The sequence below is a fragment of the Sturnira hondurensis genome, unplaced genomic scaffold (genome assembly GCF_014824575.4).
Source record: "Sturnira hondurensis isolate 20B ecotype Veracruz unplaced genomic scaffold, ASM1482457v3 Scaffold0009178, whole genome shotgun sequence".
Classification (NCBI taxonomy): Eukaryota; Metazoa; Chordata; class Mammalia; order Chiroptera; family Phyllostomidae; genus Sturnira; species Sturnira hondurensis.
Genome location: NW_028081809.1, coordinates 960066 through 980794, shown reverse-complemented (window position 1 = coordinate 980794; position 20729 = coordinate 960066). Strand labels below are relative to the sequence as shown.

The 20729-nt window shown below is 41.8% G+C and overlaps 1 protein-coding gene across 1 annotated transcript in view; it reads right to left on the bottom strand.

The window, feature by feature from the left end:
• BUB1 (BUB1 mitotic checkpoint serine/threonine kinase) overlaps positions 1-20729 on the bottom strand; it is a 42969-nt gene that overhangs the window by 6963 nt on the left and 15277 nt on the right. Inside the window, exons 10-17 of the mRNA XM_037056730.1 lie at positions 11753-12012; positions 10015-10073; positions 8673-8801; positions 8470-8580; positions 7593-7692; positions 6594-6675; positions 4128-4302; positions 2425-2512 (exon numbers count right to left, since the gene is read on the bottom strand). Coding sequence (XP_036912625.1) covers positions 2425-2512; positions 4128-4302; positions 6594-6675; positions 7593-7692; positions 8470-8580; positions 8673-8801; positions 10015-10073; positions 11753-12012 — 1004 coding nt within the window. The remainder of the gene's footprint in view (positions 1-2424; positions 2513-4127; positions 4303-6593; positions 6676-7592; positions 7693-8469; positions 8581-8672; positions 8802-10014; positions 10074-11752; positions 12013-20729) is intronic.

Here is a 20729-nt window from a genome sequence, read left to right as displayed (position 1 = left end):
TTTCCAAGACCTGTGAGTTTTGAGAATTACTGGCCACAAATTTTATAGAATGCCCCTCAGTTTGGGTTTCTCTGATCTGTCCTCCTGACTGAGCTATACTGGTCTTGGAGAAAAATATTACAGAGGTGAAGTGCCCTTCTCATTAAATGGTATCACTGGTGACATTAACCTTGACCATCTAGCAGAGGTTGTGCCTGCAAGTTTCTCCACAGTTCCAGCCATGGATTTTAATGACTGTACACCATTTGATCCACTGGATGTATGCTAGAATATAAAAATTCCATGGTCTTTAGATATTAAAAATGTTTTCAATATTTTATATTACCAACAAAACAGGTAATAGCGGTAGCCAAACACAGAAAAAGTACTGTTTAAGCAATGTACAATGCTACTAGCAACATGAATGCCCAGATTAGTATGGGTGCATAAATGACTAACAAAACTTCCTACCTCTCCATGACAATTATTTTGGCTTTCTAATTCTTTCCCCCTTAAAACTGAAAAGGTCAGAGCATTACTGTCATCACTGATTATGGTAAAAAGTACCCCTCACTGGTAACTGTTTCTGGACTGGGAGAGTTAGAAGTATGTGCCGAGAGACTACAGCTGCAGGCTCTGGGTGCAACGGCTCTCGCGAAGGGTCTGTCCCTTCTGGAGCTCCATCTTTGGAGAGTACCTGGGTGAATCTCGTTTCCTTGCAACTTGGGGGTCTCATGGGGGTCCGTATTTTCTGGGACAGTACTACCTTGCTGGCAACTACCTTTCTTGGACAGTACTACCTTTCTGTCCTGTAAACTTATAAATTAATCTTATGCCGTGAGCGGCTCATGGTGGTATCGAGAATCAAAAGTTTAGTTACATGTAGGAAGATTCCTGGTGGGCTATATGGGCTGTGCCCATTGGGCAGAATGTTAAATTAAGGCACTGTGTTTAATTTGCATTAATTTTATTATTCATGAGTTAATTTTTTCCCTCATGCTTATCCACTACTTTTCCTGTTCTAAATTCTGCCCATGTCCTTTATCCAATCATTTATTTACTAGGGTCTTAGTTTAAGAGGGGGTTCTTGATAACAAGAGCCAGTACAGCTTAGTGTTGAGACAAAGGGTTCTGAAATAAGAATTATGGGTTCAAATTCCATCACTGCCAAATAGAAGCTGTATGACTTTAGGTCATTTATTCAGCCTTCTAAACCTGGCTTCCTCATCTATAATGGTACAAAAGGCTAGTTTCTAAAACTAGTTACTGTAAGATTAATGAAAGGACACGGGACCTGAATGGCACAGCCACTGTTCTAGAATTAATGCTTAAAAGACTGTAGCTACTTTCACTAATTATTACATTTACCAGACTATTCAAATCTATTGGAATTTTACTTCTGCAAAACATTAATGTATGGTAAGTCTGCATTTTATATCAATGTCTAAGAGGTTTAAACACTGTCTTCCTCCTTAGAAAAGAAAGTTACCGATTTTCTCGATTACAAGGGGTACAGAGAAGGAATTCTGTTTGCTTAGTTGCACAACAGTCTTTCTATGTCAGGGTTTTTGGCTGGGAAAAGCATCTGTAGTTCTGCTCCCAGAATGATTGGAAGTCAGACTCAGAAAGTGTTCGACAGGGATTCTCTGCTATTTCGCTGCTTCTTTTACTGCCCTGATGGACCCTGTGTTTAGCCTGATCTTTGTACTTATCCACAGAGAGGACCTTCTGACTTAAAGCTGCCGGTCCATAAAGACTCTGTTACAACCTGGCTGGTGTAGCTCAGTGGATTGAGCACAGGCCTGCGAACCAGAGGATCGCGGTTTGATTCCCAGTCAGGGCACCTGCCTGGGTTGCAGGCTGGTTCCCTGCAGGCCAACTCCCAGCAGGGCACGCACAAAAGGCAACCACACATTGATGTTTCTCTCCCTTTCTCCTTCCCCCCTAAAGATAAATAAGTAAAAATTTTTAAAAAAGTTAAAAAAAAAAAAAAAATCTGTTAGTGTCTAAGGATTGTAATTCCATTACATCTTAAATGGAAAACTAGAAGGAAAATGGAGTGACAGAACCACATGGTCACAATACCTGAACCTTTTGTCTNTGCCGGTCATAAAGACTCTGTTACAACCTGGCTGGTGTAGCTCAGTGGATTGAGCACAGGCCTGCGAACCAGAGGATCGCGGTTTGATTCCCAGTCAGGGCACCTGCCTGGGTTGCAGGCTGGTTCCCTGCAGGCCAACTCCCAGCAGGGCACGCACGAAAGGCAACCACACATTGATGTTTCTCTCCCTTTCTCCTTCCCCCCTAAAGATAAATAAGTAAAAATTTTTTAAAAAGTTAAAAAAAAAAAAAAACTCTGTTAGTGTCTAAGGATTGTAATTCCATTACATCTTAAATGGAAAACTAAAAGGAAAATGGAGTGACAGAACCACATGGTCACAATACCTGAACCTTTTGTCTCTTGAGGGCTCTACCATGTTTCCTTCACAAGTACCCACAGTCACACGGGTGCACTGTGCGGCCACCACATTTTCTGAAACATAAACAATAAGAGGCAGACATTACGTGAGCACACCTGTACATGCATGTGATTCTATATTTAAAAGGCCAGGATTCCTTTTTACACTGACTTTCATTATAAAAGTAGTGTTCCATGGTAAAATGTACTGTAAAATTTTTTAAATGGGGAGAAAATCACTTAAAAAAATTTCCACTATGAATATGTGTGGAGAATTTAAACCTTATACGTCTAATCCATATAATCCTTCCCGAGAACAGAGCCAGAAGAGGGGCAGGTCCGCTGAGGGCAGGATGACCAAACCCTGGGAGGTTACTGGTCTGGGTGGCAGGCCACACCTGCTTTGGGAGAACCTCGTAACAAGGACACAGACCATAACAGGCTGCCAGGCCTCTGGAGGGCAGAGGTTTGGGTGTCTTCCAGTCCGCCGATTGGTGTAAGAGCAGAATACAGAACAAGCTTCTACCGATTGACGTTAATACTATGTATGGCCAAGTATCAAACTCTATCACATACTGCCTCACCAAATAGCGGCTAATACATTTTAATACCAGATCATTAGCTTTTATTTATTGAACCAAGTGGTAAATACTCTTAAACGCAGCAAATGTTGACTGTTTGGTTGAAAGGCTCCTGACTTGTTTTCTTGAGTGGAAAAAGCCTAATTTTTTTTTTAACTAAAGTGGCAACCTTGTAATAATACTTGGCAATTGTCCAGGTTTTAACTGCACTGTCCTTTAAAATTCAGAAAATAAATATACCATATTGAGTCAATACTCTACAAAAAGTTTTGCCGGGCGCGGTGGTGCCACCTGTAGTCCCAGCTCCTCGGGAGGCTGAGGCAGGAGGATCGCTTGAGCCCAGGAGTGCTGGCCTGCAGTACGCCATGCCCATCGGGTGTCCGCACTAAGTTCGGCATCAGTATGGTGACCTCCTGAGAGCAGGGGGCCCCAGGTTGCCTAAGGAGGGGTGAACCAGCCCAGGTCGGAAACGGAGCAGGTCAAAACTCCCGTGCTGATCAAAAGTTTTTACCCCTTTACTTAAACATTTTTAAGTCTATGGGCTCAAATATTCTCCAGTCTGTGGGCATGAAATTCCTTGGCATCACCGTCACCAGCATGCTTTGGTGACCAACTGCCATTTTTTAAAAAGTGCCAGCAGTGACAGGAGTTTGGCTAGTAAACCAGTAGTCACCAAAATGGTAAGGTGCTTCCAGATCTAATAGTATACGTATTTTGTAGGCTAGTTCTTACTAAGTAATAACTAACTGTGCTCAGTGAGAATGTTACGCATTAAGGTCCAATTCAGATATATAAAGATCTTTGGTATAGAAGTGTTATGTTTGGGAGAAATAGTGATTCTCTGTGAGTTTTCTCACTGCTCTCTTGGGGTCAAATCACGAAAAAGGAAGAAATTTTCTGAGTTAGTACTTGGCTACACCTCTAAAGTAATGAGATCTGTAGACCAATATCAAGGAGTAAAATTTCCTATTTGTGACTCTTACTAAATTAAAAAAAATACAAATGTTCATTATTTTTGGCATTCAAATAATTCAATCTGTCTCTGGTGACCTTTTTGCTTTGGAAAGCATAAAATAAACCTACAGCCTACACAAGCAGTGTCACACAACCTTTATCTTCCAGAGCGTGCGCTGCGTCTGCTGGAAGTTTGTGGAAAGGAGTAGACGCAAGCCGCGCAGCAGACGTGAAGCGTCCTGGGCTCTTAGGACTGGGCGCCAGTGTCTTGGTGCAGCGGACACCCCACACAGTGGAGTCATCCCAAAACTCTTCAGCATGAGCGACTTCCTGTAATAAAAGATAAACTGAAAAAAAGCAGTCATCTCCCTGAGCCGAAACGCATGGCCAAGGATGTTGTCGTTCTGATCTTTTCCCCAGAACTAGACTCTTCCTTTTCATACCCCAGGGGGCTCATACCCCACACAGGGTCCCATTTTTGTTTTTTCAATATTTACACTTTAAAATTTGGTAAGTCCAGATTTACATAGGAATTTCTCACATACCCATATCAGGCTTCTAACATTATCATGTTATTAAACCCTGGTATATTTGTGAGAACTAAGCAATACTATTAACTACAGACATTATTTGGATTCCCCCATTCTCCTCCTCACGTTCCCTTTCTGTTTCCAGATCCAACCCAGGCTGTCATGCTGCGTTCAGTTGTCATGTCTCCCTGTCCTCCTTTAGTCCATCCCAGGTTACTGGTCCTTCCTAGGGTGTCTCACACTGACACTTCTGAATACTGCTCAAGTACAGTGTAGAACGTCCTTCCAATTTAGGTTTATTTGACTGGCGTTATAAATTTGGGGGAAGAATACCAGGGGCGAATCGCCCTTTCTCCTTATGTCAGGTTAGAGGGTACATGACATTAACGGCTTACCACTGGTGAGGTGTACCAGTCCCTTGGTCAAGATGATGTCTACCCAGCTTCCCCGCTGCAGGCGCAGTGTGTCCCTTTCCCTACTCTGCTTGTTAGAGGCAAGTCGCTAAGTCCAGCCTACACTCAAAGGAAGGTAAACTAAGCTCCACCTAGGACACAGGAATATCAAAGACTTTGTGAACAAAGGTTAAAACCACCACAGTGGTTAATGATTTGGGTGAGGCAGGCTACACAAATATCCTGTTTCTTTTTCAAGTTTCTCTAATTGTAATAATCTCTGGGGATCTTCCCTGTAGCAATTATTACTGTGGCTCTAATGGCCATTTCCTATTGCCACTCAGTCCTTTTACCTTACTGGAGTCCCTCTATAAAGATGCTTCATCCTTTCTCCTGTATTTTATTTACAACAGTATAGGCATTTATTTCATTTCTTGGGTTCCAGTCTAATGCCAGCCTATTCTGTTTATTTCCTTGTTCACGTTGTCCCAGGTATGGCCATTGGTTGCTCAAGTGGGCTCCTGTGTTCTCTTCCTGTACTCCATCTTTTTTCTGAAGCACTTCATTACTTTCTGACCCTTAACATGCTCATTTGTATTTTCTAGCCCCAGCCTTAGAACCAGCCATTTTTCCAAAAATGCACAAGTTCTGGAGTCTATGACAATAGTAGAAAGTGCTAATTAGTTTGACCAAAGCTCTTCAGTTTCCCATAAAAATGCCACCCCTGATTTTCACATATAGTGCAGTCTTCATAAACTCCACATCTCTTCCAGCACTGCAGGAAAGCTGGGTGATGGTTTCTTTAGGTGAACACAGGATAAAGCAATTGGCTTACGCTTAGAGCCAGGACATATGGGTAAATCACTGTGGGGTATTTAGTCAGTGCACATATAGTTGAATAGTTCTGTAAAATGTACCTGTAACATGATGCTACTAAATCTGAAATTCAGCCTATTATTGTGGAAACCTTTAAGGTCAAAAAGTCCACCAAAGCATCCGAGAACTGGGTGATAATTTAGCTGAAAGAATCCTCTGTGGGATGAAAACCATGACCCAGGGTTTAGCAGAGCTTCCCAGCACCTCTCTGACATACACAGCAGAGAGCAGCCTGGGGTAAATGGAAAGAGGTGCAGCTTGGTGACACTCAGGGCTACAATGGGAGCTGCATGTAGGCTGCACACGACACTGTGGGCCAGCAGCCAGGTGGCACCGGTCTGCTGAGGTACCTGATGACAGACCATTCCAGTTTAGTTCCAACAGCCTGCTGCTGGCATCACATAGCTGATATATGAAACATGTGTATTTCTCATCCCCCCACCCCGAGGGTCCTCTTGTCTAAAAGGCAGGCTCTTTCAGGGCAGGTATCACACCAAACTCCTTTTTTGCTTTCTCTATACATCCCAGTACCAGGCACCATGCTAGATACTCAACTAATTGTAGAATAGCACCCCCAAAACCATACTCTTCATGTGACATTGTATTTTTCAGCACAGTATTGTGTACACCATCAATTTATCAAGCACAACTAATTGGTTACCCTTGTTTTACCAATTAGGGCCCTCGATTTACCAAGTAGTTGTGCTCGATAAATTAGATGGTGTATGTAACACTGGGCTGTAAAAGACAATGTCATATAAAGAGTACGGTTCTGGGGGAACAGTCTGAATAGTATTTCACAGATGAAGCAGAGATCACTTACCTTTGCTTTTGGAGAATATCTGCTTATAGAACGTTCTCCAAAAGTCCTGGCTCCTGTGGGTTTATTTTTTGGCTGTGGTAATCTAAGAAAAGATTTGCAAGCTCATAAATAGCAAAATATGCCAAGGAAATACATGCTACCACTTGAGTGTTAGACACATTTTCCAGTTATCCTATTTAATTAGTATTTACATGCATATTCCTTATTTGTGCAGCAGTTACAGCACAACTGAATGCAAAATAAGTTAATGTGACTGTGTGTAAGAGTAGAACTAGTGACTTCAGTAAGGGTGGGAAATACAAAAGTTTCTATTATGCTGAGTTATATGTAAGTCTTAGGAACAGGGGTTAGGACTGTGGCCACAGAAGTTCAAGGAGGCCATGCACTTGATTTATTTCCAGTGCTTGGTTTAGCTGTGGGATTTCTCTCTTGAGAGTTAGCTGGTCAGGCTCCTTCTCCTTTCTGCCTCAGTATAAATCTCTTCCATATTGCCACACCTTCGATCACACCTACACTTCTCTTTCCACAGTTTAAACTATTAATAGTGAAATTCCTGGAGCTGCCCACTCTAATACAGTTTCCCTCGGCAGCATGACTCCCACGTAAGCCACCTCCTTTCCTACTTGACCCATGCTGCAAATAGAAAGAGCGCACGTAGATATCTGGACTGGTGAATCCATTCACAGCTAGTAGAAGTTCAAACCCACAGAATCCCTCAGTGCTCTGATTACTTATTGCTACATGCTTTAATTGTGGAAGGTCTGCTTCCTTCTGACTCCTGCATAGGACTTCCTTTTGACTCAATAGCCATCTCCTGATCATGTGGTCGAGGGGCTTATCGGTGGCAGAGCTGACTGTAACGCTCCCCACCGCACCTGATGGCAGGCCGCGCCACCACCACTTCACTGCCCTGAGACACAGAGGAACGCGTGCAGCGTTCCACATCACCGTGACAACAGGTATGTCCTATGATGTGATTTTAACTAGCCGTTTCTTTACCCATAATTTTCTTTGTTTCCATCTTCAAAGACAGAAAAAGCAGATGACAAAGAAGAAATAATCTTATTGACTCCCCAAGCTCCAGAAGATCTTGTGTTTTCTGTAACAGAAAAATAAAACAGCATTTAATTTCAGCATCAGGAGAAAAACATTATCCTCTACGCTAAACTTCAACTACAAATAAGAAAATGAAATAAAAGCTTAAAAAAATAATAGCTTTTCAAATACTAGGTAATGCAATAGTCACTTTGTATTGAGATGAAGTAACTATGGTCACAGGGGTTCTAGCTCCAGCCTCCAAGTCTCAAGATCCCATCACATACAAAACATGGTGTTCATCATTCTCCTAAAACACTGTTATTATCACCTGACTCACTGAACAAAGCTCTCAGGGGTTCTTTCCCTTTCGGCATAAGAATTAACCTCGAAGCTTTGTATTTTAGATCCTCCCGAGTCTAACTGGATTTTATTTAGTTTTATTGCGCTCTCTTTGTGGATTCCAGCAGGAACACGGACTCCAGACAAAAGCAGCCTGCCGGTCGCTGGCCGCCGGCACTCTGCCCCGCCATTCTTCTTCCAGGTGAGACTCAGGTCAGGCGTAAGTACTTAGCCCTTCCTGGTTGTTTCTGTCTATGAGGATCTTGTCCTTCTTGGGCACTATTATTATTAAAAAACAAAACAAAACAAACAAACCAGTTCTATGACACCCATCAAGTACCTTGTCAAACATTCTCTGATTTTTTTAATTTCACACATTCCCTGCCCTTGTGGCAAGCTAATCAAAGGTAGGGCCAATTGTGGCATAATCTTTGATTCTTCCTGCGATAACCACCCACAATGCTATGCACTCAGTAGCTTTTAAGCAAATTGTTATTACTTTGAAACTGGGCTTCAAATGCATCTTCATTCTGATCTAGAGACGACCATTCATCTTTGTCATCAGAAACATCAGGAAGGGTAGGAGCCTGGAACATATTCATGATGAACCCTTGAGAGTAGAAAGAGTAGCTGTAAACAGGGCTGCAAAGACCTTTCACTAATCTGTTGTCAGAGGCTACATACCCCAACCGAAGGCTTTACCTAAAGCTTCTTTTGTGTGCACGGTGGGTGACGGCTGCGCTTTGGACGGTGTTGCCTGAACTGTTCCCAGTGATGTGTTCGGAGTTGTGTGAAAAGAAGTTGTGTTAAAAACCTTATGTGTTTCACATCCTATTAAAGAAATGGGGACAAAATGCACTCTATCAGTAGGGAAATCAGAATAACTGAAAAGTACACAATGTAAGAAACGTACATAATTAAAATATTTATTATTGTTGATAATCATCACTAAGGACTCCCATTATTACGGTACTTTCATTTTTATCTTTATGATCTCATGAGGTACGTAAGGCAAGAATTATGCTTTTTCAGAAAAGGAAATGAAAGCTTAAAGAGAAAAGTGGTTTGGTCTAAAATCATATCAAATTCCAGTCATGCCGTAATAACCCTTAGCTCCACGATAGCCCAAGAAATACGTTAACAGTTCCATGTTAAATGTTCAGAACTGGGCTGGAGTCAGGCCCTGATGGCCCAGATCTGACCCCTCCCCTCCTGTGCTCACTTCAGCCCCCCTGGCCGCTACTGTGCTTACATCACCGGGGACATCCCACCTGGGGTTTCTGCACAAGCCGGCAACAGGTTTTCTAAGCTGCCCACACGAGCAGCGCCCCCTGCAGGCCTTGGCCCAACTATTACTTTCTCTCTGGGCATCTTCCCTGGTGACCTCTCCAGTTTCGATCCACCTCCCCAACAGCAACATTTCCTTTCCCTTCCACACAGGTGGGTTGTGTCTTTTCTGTTCATGATTGTACCCTTAAGTCCTTACACCAATGCCAGGCACCCACAGAGTGCTCAGGAAGTTTGGGTCCGATGCAGGGGTCTCTAAATGTTTTCAGAAGCTCTGCTTCCACAGAACTGTCACTGGAAAAACCGTCAGTCACATGACATTTTGTGTGGAGTCAATGTCTAACCATGTGTCTTATTTATAAAACTTACTTTCAGTGCAAATGCCCCTAACTAAGTAGTAGTAAATAGAAGTATAACACTCCTAATTAAACTTTCAATCATGTTTCCTACTTCCTAACATATCAAAGATAACTATCGTCTGAGATAAATTCTGAGAAATTTAATAGTAAAGTTTTCAAAAATCAAGCTTCTAGATGACTCTAACTAATAAGATGTGAGTAAAAAGTAGATTTCTACCTCTACTTGAGATGCTCCAGGGTTCATCTAACCCCTAACATTCTAACAGGAAAGCTTACACTCAACTTCATTGCCCTCTGCAGGCTTTGTGACCCACGGCCACTCACAGACGTCGGAGCACACACCCTGGTGAAGTCCGGGCAGACGAAACAGAAACAAATGTACCGTAGCTACACGTTACCTTCTCTTGTCTCCGCTCTGCTCTGTGGCTTGAATTCCTGAGCACTTGTCGCCACACATCTGTAAGACAAAACTCTTGAGACACACTAACTCTCCAGAAAGAATTGTAGAAAATGTCAGTAATTGCGAGCCTACTGTTAAAATACGAATGGAACCACTTAGGTCTATAGTATAAGTAAACAAAATGTTTACTTTTCCTTCATTTCCTTTCAAGGAAAAGAATTCTTACAGATATAGACCAGATAACCGTTTGCTTGACAGTGATTATGTATTTTAACACCATGCTAATCATTCCTCTGTGCGGCACGGCAACATAACAGCTCCCTCACTCCAATGAGCCCATTTCTCACACAGACTAAGAGGCCAACAGGCAGCTCTCCAGGGTCTGGTAAGGGAAAGCACTGCTGGGCCTCAGCTGCATGGCCCCCACTGGTCATGACTCAGCAGGCACAGTGCACTGTTCTTCCGACTGTAGAAGGTACCGAGACAGACAGACATGGCACAGAAGACATTTATACCAGTTTGTTTTAAGGGCAGTTGTGATAGTGGACGTCATCTATTTAACATTGCTAGAGTTCTCTTAATGGACCCTGTCAAGATGTCAAATAAAATGTACTGCACTTTTAATCTTACAAATCCCCACTAAACGGTGATAAAAAATCAAAGCCTAGGTTTTGAGATTCCAGAGAAAGGTGTCCCTTCTCTGCCACAGTAGGCTGTCCAGGCTGCTTGGAACGCCAAGGGGTTCCATTCACTGCCTTGCCTGGGTCAGGGCCCATCTGAAGTGCTTCTGACGAGACCTAAATGTTTATTGAAGAGTTTCGCAATTTTATAAGGGCAGCTGTCTCCAGCCTTGGCAACCTCACCCCTGTCTCGGTAGGGACGACTGGACACACAGCACTTGTACGGGGCCTGGCACTGCCGCTGCTTGTACCGTCTCACAGTCGCACAAACCGACTGTCAATAACCAGTGGAGTCATGGCTCCCACACCATAGTCCTCTTCTTACACACGTGGTGGAATACAGGGCCAGTCTGAATTATTATCTTAGTGTAAGTGAAAAAGCATGGTGATTTTAAATCTTATTTTCAGGAGAAAGCGTTGATAAAAGTTAACCTTGGACGTTAAAGGGAACCAGTACTTCAGAACTGTAATCTGTGTTAAGGGGTTTAGCACAAGGGGAAGATGTGAGATACACTGTAGCTTTTAATTTTTTCTAATGGATCCGTAACATTGTTTTATGTTTAGAGAGAGAGGAAGAGAACCTGAAGATAAAAATTGAAGCAAAATAAGTGATGTGACACTGTATTTTAGAAATCTACGAAGATCCCACAAAGTTGGGGAAACTCCACAGCAATGTATAGACACTGTGTAATGGAAATTAATCTCAAACCACTCTCGGGGGGAGATGGAAGGAAGATGAGAAGAACACAGGTCAAGGGAACTGTTTGAATTGTAATAATCCCTTTGTGTATTCAGTCAGAGTTAGTGAGCAAAGGCAGTTTCAGTGTAACAGATGTATATTCTTCTGTTACGAAAAGATGACTGAATTTCAGTGTCATGAAAATTTTTAACTAAAAAGAAATTATGAAGTAAACAAAAGAAGCATGATATAAGTAAGCCTGCAAGATTTGGAGTCCAAGTTCGGGAACTTGGTTTAGAAACAGGAACCACCTGTCCTTTACATCTTGCTCCTGATTTTGCAAACTATGTAAGAAACAGACGTGATGTTCAACTCACCTGGTATCTTTCCCGGCCACTGAAAACACGCAGTCTGTCACTGGCTGGGCTGCCAAAGGAGCAGGAGGAGCTACACTCTGGCTGATGGCTGGGGACACCAAAGCAGCAGCGACAGCACTGGCCTCAGGAGGAGCTGCAGGAGGTGCCTGTCCTCGCTTCCCTCCCATGCGCTCGGAGGTCTCCGGAGTCACGGCTGGCAGAGACGGAGTGCTCAGTTCCTGCTGGGAGCCCACGCTTGGCTCTACACGTGCTGCATTAACCTTTCAGTTTAAGCAAACAAAAGCAAAGCCATGAAGTTCAGAACCTCAGCAATAGGTGCTACAACTTTTCAAACACTCACATCTGTCTTCAGTAGATTCCATTACCCTTGAGGCATTCTGAAACGAACAGCCAACAACAAGAGGAAGGACCCTTCTACACGAAGGATGCTTCTGTAGTTTAACCACAGACATAACTGGAAGATAAAACTTCAAACCACTGAAATGACCCACACTACGGTTTTATTAGTACTTAAGAACTGTCTAATTTCTCTTCACTTATTTTTGAGAAAAGACAAGTCAATTTATCAAATGCTCATAATGATGTTCTTTCCACTAAAATGACTTTGGTGGCTATTTTCTCTTTCGGGAATAGGAAGCATAAGCTACAATTATAACTGCCACACAAGCATGGCTTGCTTACACAAGACAGATAACAAGAGCCGCACTTAAAATCTTTGCTTTCCTACTCAATGTAGATGGTCATTATATCCTCTTACGTTACCAAATTAAAAGACAGGTGAGTGAATTCTTTCCCATATAAAAGTATTTTTTAAAAGTTTTTTAAAAAACATTTTATCCATTATGCCATTAGTTGTCCTATTCCCCCACTTCATTCCCCTCCACCCTACACGCCCTTCTTCCACCATTCCCTGACATGTCACAAGTTCCTTATATTCTGTATTTCCCATACTATTCTTGCCCTCCCCACTGTCTACTTTCTACCCACCATGTATGCAAGTCATTCTCTGTACCTTCTCCCCCTTTCTCCTCCTCCCACTCCCGTTGCTAAGCCTCCATGTGATCTCCATTTCTATGGTTCTGCTCTCGATCTACCTGTCTACTTAGTTTGCTTTTGTGTTAGGTGTGGTTGTTAATAACTATGAGTTTGTTGTCCTTTGACTCTTCATATTTTTTTATCTTCTTTTTCTTAGATAAGTCCCTTTAACATTTCATATAATAAGGGCTTGGTGATGATGAACTCCTTGAACTTGATCTTATCTGAGAAGCACTTTGTCTGCCCTTCCATTCCAAATGAAAGCCTTGCTGGATTGAGCAATCTTGGATATAGGTCTTTGGATTTCATGACTTGGAATACTTCTTTCCAGCCCCTTCTTGCCTGTAATGTCTCTTGAGAAATCAGCTGACAGTCTGATGGGAACCCCTTTGTAGGTGACTGTCCCCTTATCTCTTGCTGCTTCTAGGATTCTCTCCTTCATTTTCATCTTGGCTAATGTAATGATGATGTGCCTTGGTGTGTTAGTCTTTGGGTCTACCTTCTTTGGGACTCTCTGAGCTTCCTGGACTTCCTGGAAGTCTATTTCCTTTGCCAGACTGGGGAAGTTCTCCTGTATTATTTGTTCAAATAAGTTTTCCACTTGTGGCTGTTCCTCTTCTCCTTCTGGTATCCTTATAATTCGGATGTTGGAATGTTTAAAGATGTCCTGGAGGTTCCTAAGCCTCTTCTCATTTTTTTGAATTCTTGTTTCTTCATTCTTTTCTGGTTGGATGTTTCTTTCTTCCTTCTGGTCCACTCCCTTGATTTGAGTCCCAGTTTCCCTTCCATCACTATTGGTTTCCTGTGCATTCCCCTTCATTTCAATTAGTTTATCCTTCACTTGTTCCTCTAATTTGTGACAAAAATCAACCAGTTCTGTGAGCATCCTGATCACCAGTATTTTGAACTGTGTGATAGGTTGGCTATTTCTTGGTCGCTTAGAGTTATTGGCTCTGGGGCTTTGAGCTGTTCTTGAGCCATAATGTTTTGGTCTGTTTGCATCTGTTATGTATGAGGGGCAGAGCCCTAAGGTGTTCACCAGGGCGGGGCAACTCAGTGGCTGGGTTGTGATGCTGTATGTGGAGGTGGGGTCAAAGAGGGGCAATGGCAGTCCCCTCTGCTGCTCTCCGCAAGCTGCTGGGGCCTGTGCGGTCTGTCTCACTGCTCACTCCTTCGCCTCATTTATCTGTGCACGCAGGAATGTGTGACCGTGGTCAGCCAGCCACCTTGCACCCTCACTGGGTCTGCCGGTTGCAACCCCACGCCTGGAATCTGCCAACTGTCTCCTGGGCACCTGGGTCGGTCTGGCGACCTCGCTCCTTTAGCCGCTGGCTCCGCCCTTCTTACTGGTCTGGCTGAAAGGTTCATTGTTGTCCCAATGCCATACAGTTCAATTTTCTGTGTTTTGGTTGCATTTTTGTTACTAAAACTTTGTTGTCTTTAAACTTGGTTGTGCGAGGAGGCACAGTGTTTCCACCTACACCTCCATCTTGGCCGGAAGTCTAAAAGTATTCTTATGAACTTTTAAGAAAAACATAGATATCTAGGGGAAAAATAGTTATTTCACAAACAAAAGGACAAAATATAAAGAGTTCATAGGCATGGGTTCTGGTCAAGGTGACAGAATGAGTAAATGCTGTGCTGACATCCTCCCTTGACTGTGTCAAAATTACAATTAAATTATAGAACCACCCTTGAGAACCACCTGAAAACTGACTGAACAGAAGTCCTATGACTAAGGATATAAAGAAACCATCTAGAGACGTGTAGGAGGGGTGGAGACACAAAGTGGGCTGGTCCCACACTCACGCATGGTAGTTAAGAATCAGGAGTGATATCTTGGCTGTAGAAGTCCTCCCTGAGGGGTGATGGATGGGTCCCAGCCCCACACCAGGCTCTGCATCCCAGAGCACCATGCCACCAAGTACAAATAAGAAGGTGCTCTTTCTGGGTGAGACAGACAGCTGCTTGAGTTTCAGTTGTTCTCTTACAGGGCCTGAGCAGAAACTCACTTGGAAACACTCACCCTGAACTCCAGAGACGAAGCAGCAGCTCAAAAAGTGATGGATATACTTGGAAGAACTGAATTATCTGGCTCAAGGGGAGAGCTGAATCCCAGAAACAAGTGCTAGCAGGAGCTAGAACTTCTTTGTTCCTTTGACTTGCCCTCCCCCTGCACAGCCTATAGGCACAGGTTGGGTCCAAATCTGAGCCCCCCATTAATCTAACACAACACTTGCCCCACTATGGTGATTTATTAAGACCTCACCCTAAGAGACTTGCAAATTGACTGAACCTCTTTCAGTAGCCCCCACTGGCCTTGCTAATTGGACCCCAGGAGCCTGGGCTCTCAGTATAACCACTCTCAGGTGCCCCCAAGACCAGCAGACACAACTACCAATGGAAGATCACTTTGTAGCTCCTACCAGGTGGCTGGGCTAGACACGTGCAGCAGCTGGCTTTGGCTTATACTGGAGATACTCCCAAGAAGCTCCAGAACAAACACACCTAGTGGTCGACTTCAGAGCACACCAGAGCACCACCCTATTACCATCACAAATGACACATCCAAAGAATGGACTGGCAGGAGCCAGAGCTGAGCTAAACCAAATCCTGCTGTGCAGGTTCAGCCCCTGCACAAAAGCTTGCCCACCATAGTGTCATGGCAAGTCCTCACAGCCAATCAGCCTGAGGGTCAATCCCTCCCACTGAACGGCACAGCAACCAAGGCTCAGCTTCAACAGGAGGGCACCAAATCTCACACAAGGAATACCCCTAGAGCAACCAGCTCAGATGAATAGGGAGAGTGCTCCACTGGGCCCCACAGGACCTCCAGTACATAAGGCCACCCTGCCAAGACTGAGAGACATGACAGATATACCTAATACATAGAAACAAACACAAGGAGATAGCCTAAGTGTTTGTCTTAGCCACAATAAGACAAACACTTCCCAAGTGAAAGAGTAAGACAAAACTCTGGAAAAAAAAAACTAAACAAAATAGAGACAAACTAACCAGATTCAGAGTTCAAAACACTTTATTATAAGCATGCTCAATGAACTAAGAGGAAGAATAGATAATATCAGTGAGAACTTCAACAAAGATAGTAAACATAAAAATGGAGAAAGGAAACATAAAAAAAGAACCAGTCAGAAATGAAGAATAACTAAAATGAAGCATATACCAGATAGAATCAACAGCAGATTAGATGAAGCAAAGGATCAAATCAGTGATTTGGAAGACAAGGTAGCATTAAACACAACTGGAACAGCATAAAGAAAAAAAATTGAATAAGGATATCTTAAAGGACCTCTGGAACAATACCAAGAGTGTCAACATTCACAACATAGGGGTAACAGAAGGAGAGGAGAGGGAACAAAAGATTGAAAATTTTTGTGAAGAAATAATGATGGACAGACATCTTCTCTAAACTGGTGAAGAAAATAGACATACAAATCCAGGAAGCACTAAGAGTCCCAAAAAAGATTAATCCAAAGAGGCCCACACCAAGACACATCATAATCAAAACTGGCCCAGCCACTGTGGAAAATAGTATGGAATTTTCTCAGAAAACTAAAAATGGAACTGCCTTTTGACCCAGCAATACCACTGCTGGGATTATAACCTAAGAATCCTGAAACACCAATTCAAAAGAATCTATGCACTCAGTGTTCATAGTCATACAATTTATAATAGCCAAGTGCTGGAAGAAACCTAAATGTCCGCTAGCAAATGAATGGATAAAAAAATCTACGGTACATTTACACAATGAAATACTACACACCAGAAAGAAAGAACTCCTACCCTCGAGATAGCATGAATAGAACTAGAGAGCATTATGCTAAGTGTAATAAGACAGGTGGTGAAAGACAAATACCATATGATCTCACCAATAAGTGGAAACTAATCAACAAAACAAATGAGAAAGCAAAATACAACCAGAGACATTGAAATAAAGAACAAACTGACAATAACCAGAGGGGAGGGAGGAGAGGGATAATGGGGGAAAATAGGGGAAGGTCCATTAAGAAACATGTATAAGGCCCCGGCTGGTGTAGCTCAGTGGATTGAGCGCGGGCCTGCAAACCAGATGTTTGCGGTTCAATTCCCAGTCAGGGCACATGCCTGGGTTGCGGGCCAGTTCCCAGCAGGGGACTCACCAGAGGCAACCATACATTGATATTTCTCTCCTTCTCTCCTTCCCTTCCTCTCCAAAGATCAATAAAATATTTTTAAAAAAGAGAGAGAGAGAACAGCAGTTTGTTACTGACAAGGGAGGTAAGACTACCAGCTGATTTCTCAAAACAAACTTTGCAGGCCAGAAGGGACTGGCACAAAAATATTCAAAGTTGTGAAAAGCAAGGACCAAGATACTTTAACTAGTCAAGATACTTTAACCAGCAAAGCTATCATTTAGATTTTAAGGAAAAATACAGAGCATCAACACAAGAAAGAAGTAAAGTAGTTCATTACTACCAAACCAGTATTATAAGAAATGTTAAGGGGACTTCATTAAGAAAAAAAATTAAAAATATGAATAAGAAAATACTGTAAAAAAAATCTCACTGACAAAGGCAAATACATAACAAAAGCAGTGGATGAACCAACATTTAAGATAGAACAAAGTTTAAAAGGCAAAAGTAGGAAGATCATGTGTAATCACAACAGTGATTTAAGGTACACAGATAAGCACACATATGCAAAAGTAAAAAATACTGACAGAAACATAAACATGGGGGGCAGTGAGTGAAAATGAGACTGTAGAATGTGTTCATACCTAAGTGATCATCAACTTAAAATAGGCTACTATAAACATAGCTTGGCATATATATGTATGAAGTACATCATAACCACAAACCAAAAATCTACATGTGATATATAAGGACAGAGGAATCTAAACACAACATTATAGAAAGTCATCAACATACAAAAGAGCAAGAGAATAAGAAAAAAACAGAAAACTACAAAAACAATCAGAAAACAATAAAATGGAAACAACTACATATCTATCAATACTTAATTTAAATGTAAACAAATTAAATGCTCCAATCCATAGACAAATAGATAAAGAAGATGTGGTACATATACACATGGAATATTACGTAGTCAAAAAAAGAATAAAATCTTACCATTTGCAACAACACAGATAGATCTACAGGTTATTATTCTAAGTGAAATAAGACAGAGAAAGACAAATCCCCTATGATTTACTTATATGTGGAATCTGAAAAACAAAGTAAACACAAGAGGAACAAACTTAGGTACAGAGAACGATTTGGTGGTTGCCAGATGGAAGTGGGTTTGGAGGCTGGGTGAAAAAAGTTAAAGGGATTAAGAAGTACAAACTGGCACTTACAGAAGAGTCACAGGGATGTAAAGTACACAATGGTGAATATAAGCAACAATATTTTAATAACTACATATGGTGCCACATGGGTACTAGACTTAATTGGAAGATCATTTTTTAAGTTATACAAATGTATAACCACTATGCTGTATATATCTGAAACTAACATAATTTTGAATGTCAACTGTAACTGAAAAATAAAAATAATTTTTAATCAAAAAATAAAACCACAAATATTTACTATCTCACAGTTCAAACTCACTAGTCATGATGACTAGTTCATGCTCACAAGTAAACAGAAAAGATAGTTTAAAATGAACTATATACTATATTCTCATCTACCAAATTAGCAAATATTAAAAATAATCATAATATTCAATTCTAAAAAAATATTTGAAAAAAATACTTTCTCATATATCAAAACACACAACAAAGCCATGGTTAATATCTAATATGGAATGATCAGGAAGAAAGCTATTGCCCAAAACCAAGGCACAGATACCTTAACTCCGTAGGAAAGGCTGAGCTGGTCAATGAATCAGTTAGGGGCAACTGACAATCCATTTGGAAAATATATGGTACCCACACGCAAAAATAAGTTCCACGAAGGGAGGCTTAAAACAGTGGCTTAACCATGCGTGTTATTATTTACACCCTCCTAAATCCTCACCAACATGACAATAAAGGAATGCTAACATTTAAAACAGCAGGATGGGGAGGCTAATCTGGGGAGAAGTTCAGAAATTTAGATATGTCTCAGAATGGAAGTGAAGGTGAGCCGAAAATGGGAACAAGGCAACAGTTTAAAACACAGATCCTGGAACCCACTATTGCAGGGGAACATCCCACCTGGAAGCAGACTGAGTTTCCTTTCTGGAGAAAAGGAATCAAAGGGTTTATGGTGCTAGAGACTACACTAGAACAAAAAGATTGAGAGGCCTGCTTCCTGAACAGCAAGACCTCTAGCCCCTTCCTTTGGCTCCCAATGCTAGCAGCCCAAGAGTATATTCTAAATGATTCTGCTCTGGGGAATCTATGTGCCAAAGAAAACAGATGCCTCCCAGTGAAGCCTACCAGTCAACAAGGCCCCTGAGGCACCTAGGACTTCTCAATCAGCCTTTTCAGGTGTGCTTCTGGATCAGTAGACAGGAAAGGTTATCAGATGTGTTAGGATAAGCTTTCAGTATGAAGGACAAAGGCAAAAACAAATAAATGACACATACGAATAAAAAATAAAAGATAAAATGACCTAAGAAATAAAATAACTTAATAAGAGGAAAATAAAAGTTAAAGAAATCTCACAGGAGTTAGGAATGAAAAGTACAAAGATAGAAAACAGGAGGAAAAAAGTTAAGAATCCCACTTGTGGGAATATATCTGAAGAAACTCAACACTAATTCGAAAAAACATAAGCACCCTTATACTCACTGCAGCGTTATTTACAATCGCCAAGATATGGAAACAACCCAATTGTCCATTAGTAGATGAGTGACTAAAACACCTACAGGACATTTACACAATGGAATATTATTCGGCCGGAAAAAAAGAAAATCTTACCCTGTGTGACAGTATGGATGGACCTGGAGAACATTAGGCTAAGTGAAATAAGCTAGTCAGAGAAAAACAAACACCGTATGATTTCACTTACATGTGAAATCTAATGAACAAACTGAACTAACAAGCAAAACAGACAGATTCATGGATAGAGAGCAGGATGACAGCTATTGGGAAGGGGCAAGTTGGGGTGGAGGGATCAAGCACAAAGGAAAAATGACTCATGGACAACATAGTGTGGTGATTGCAGGGGGTAAAGGGAATTGAGTGATAATGAAAAAATACAATAAAAATTTTTTTATTTAAAGATTTATGTATTTATTTATCTTTAGAGGGGAAGGGAAGGAGAGGAGAGAAATATCAATGTATGGTTGCCTCTCGTGCATCCCCTGCTGGGAACTAGCCTGCAGAGAACCGGCCTGCAACCCAGGCATGTGCCCTGACTGGGAATCAAACCGCGATCGTGTGGTTTGCAGGCCCATGCTCAATCCACTGAGCTACACCAGCCAGGGCTAAAAAATTTTTTCAATGAAAAAGAATATTAGAGGATCAGTCTGGGATAGACTACTAACAAATACAATTATAAAAAAGCAAGAACAGAGAATGTATGTGGGGAAGAAGTATTAAAAAAAAGAAAATTCCACAAAAGTATAGGACACATATGTTCAAGTATTGCATGTAATGGGTGGAAAGTGTAGTGACTGGAAAGCACATCACCATCATTGTCTCACAACACTGGAGGAAGACAATCCTGCACAGTCAGAGATTGGAGGCCTGTTTGTGGAGCCAGAAATCAATACAACCCGAGCTTCTCAAAAGCAATAGGGAAACCAAAAGACAGGGGAGCAGTGCCTTCCGGGAATATGAGGGAATATGACAACTTACCTTCCAGAGCATCGTGCTCAGCCATATTATCACCCAAGGGTGAAGATAAAAATGATTTCGTCTTAAAAAATTAACCCTCAGATATGCTTTTCTACAAAAAACTCTCGGAGACCATGTACCACCAAAATGCAGATGTTAATTGTAAGAAGCAATGGT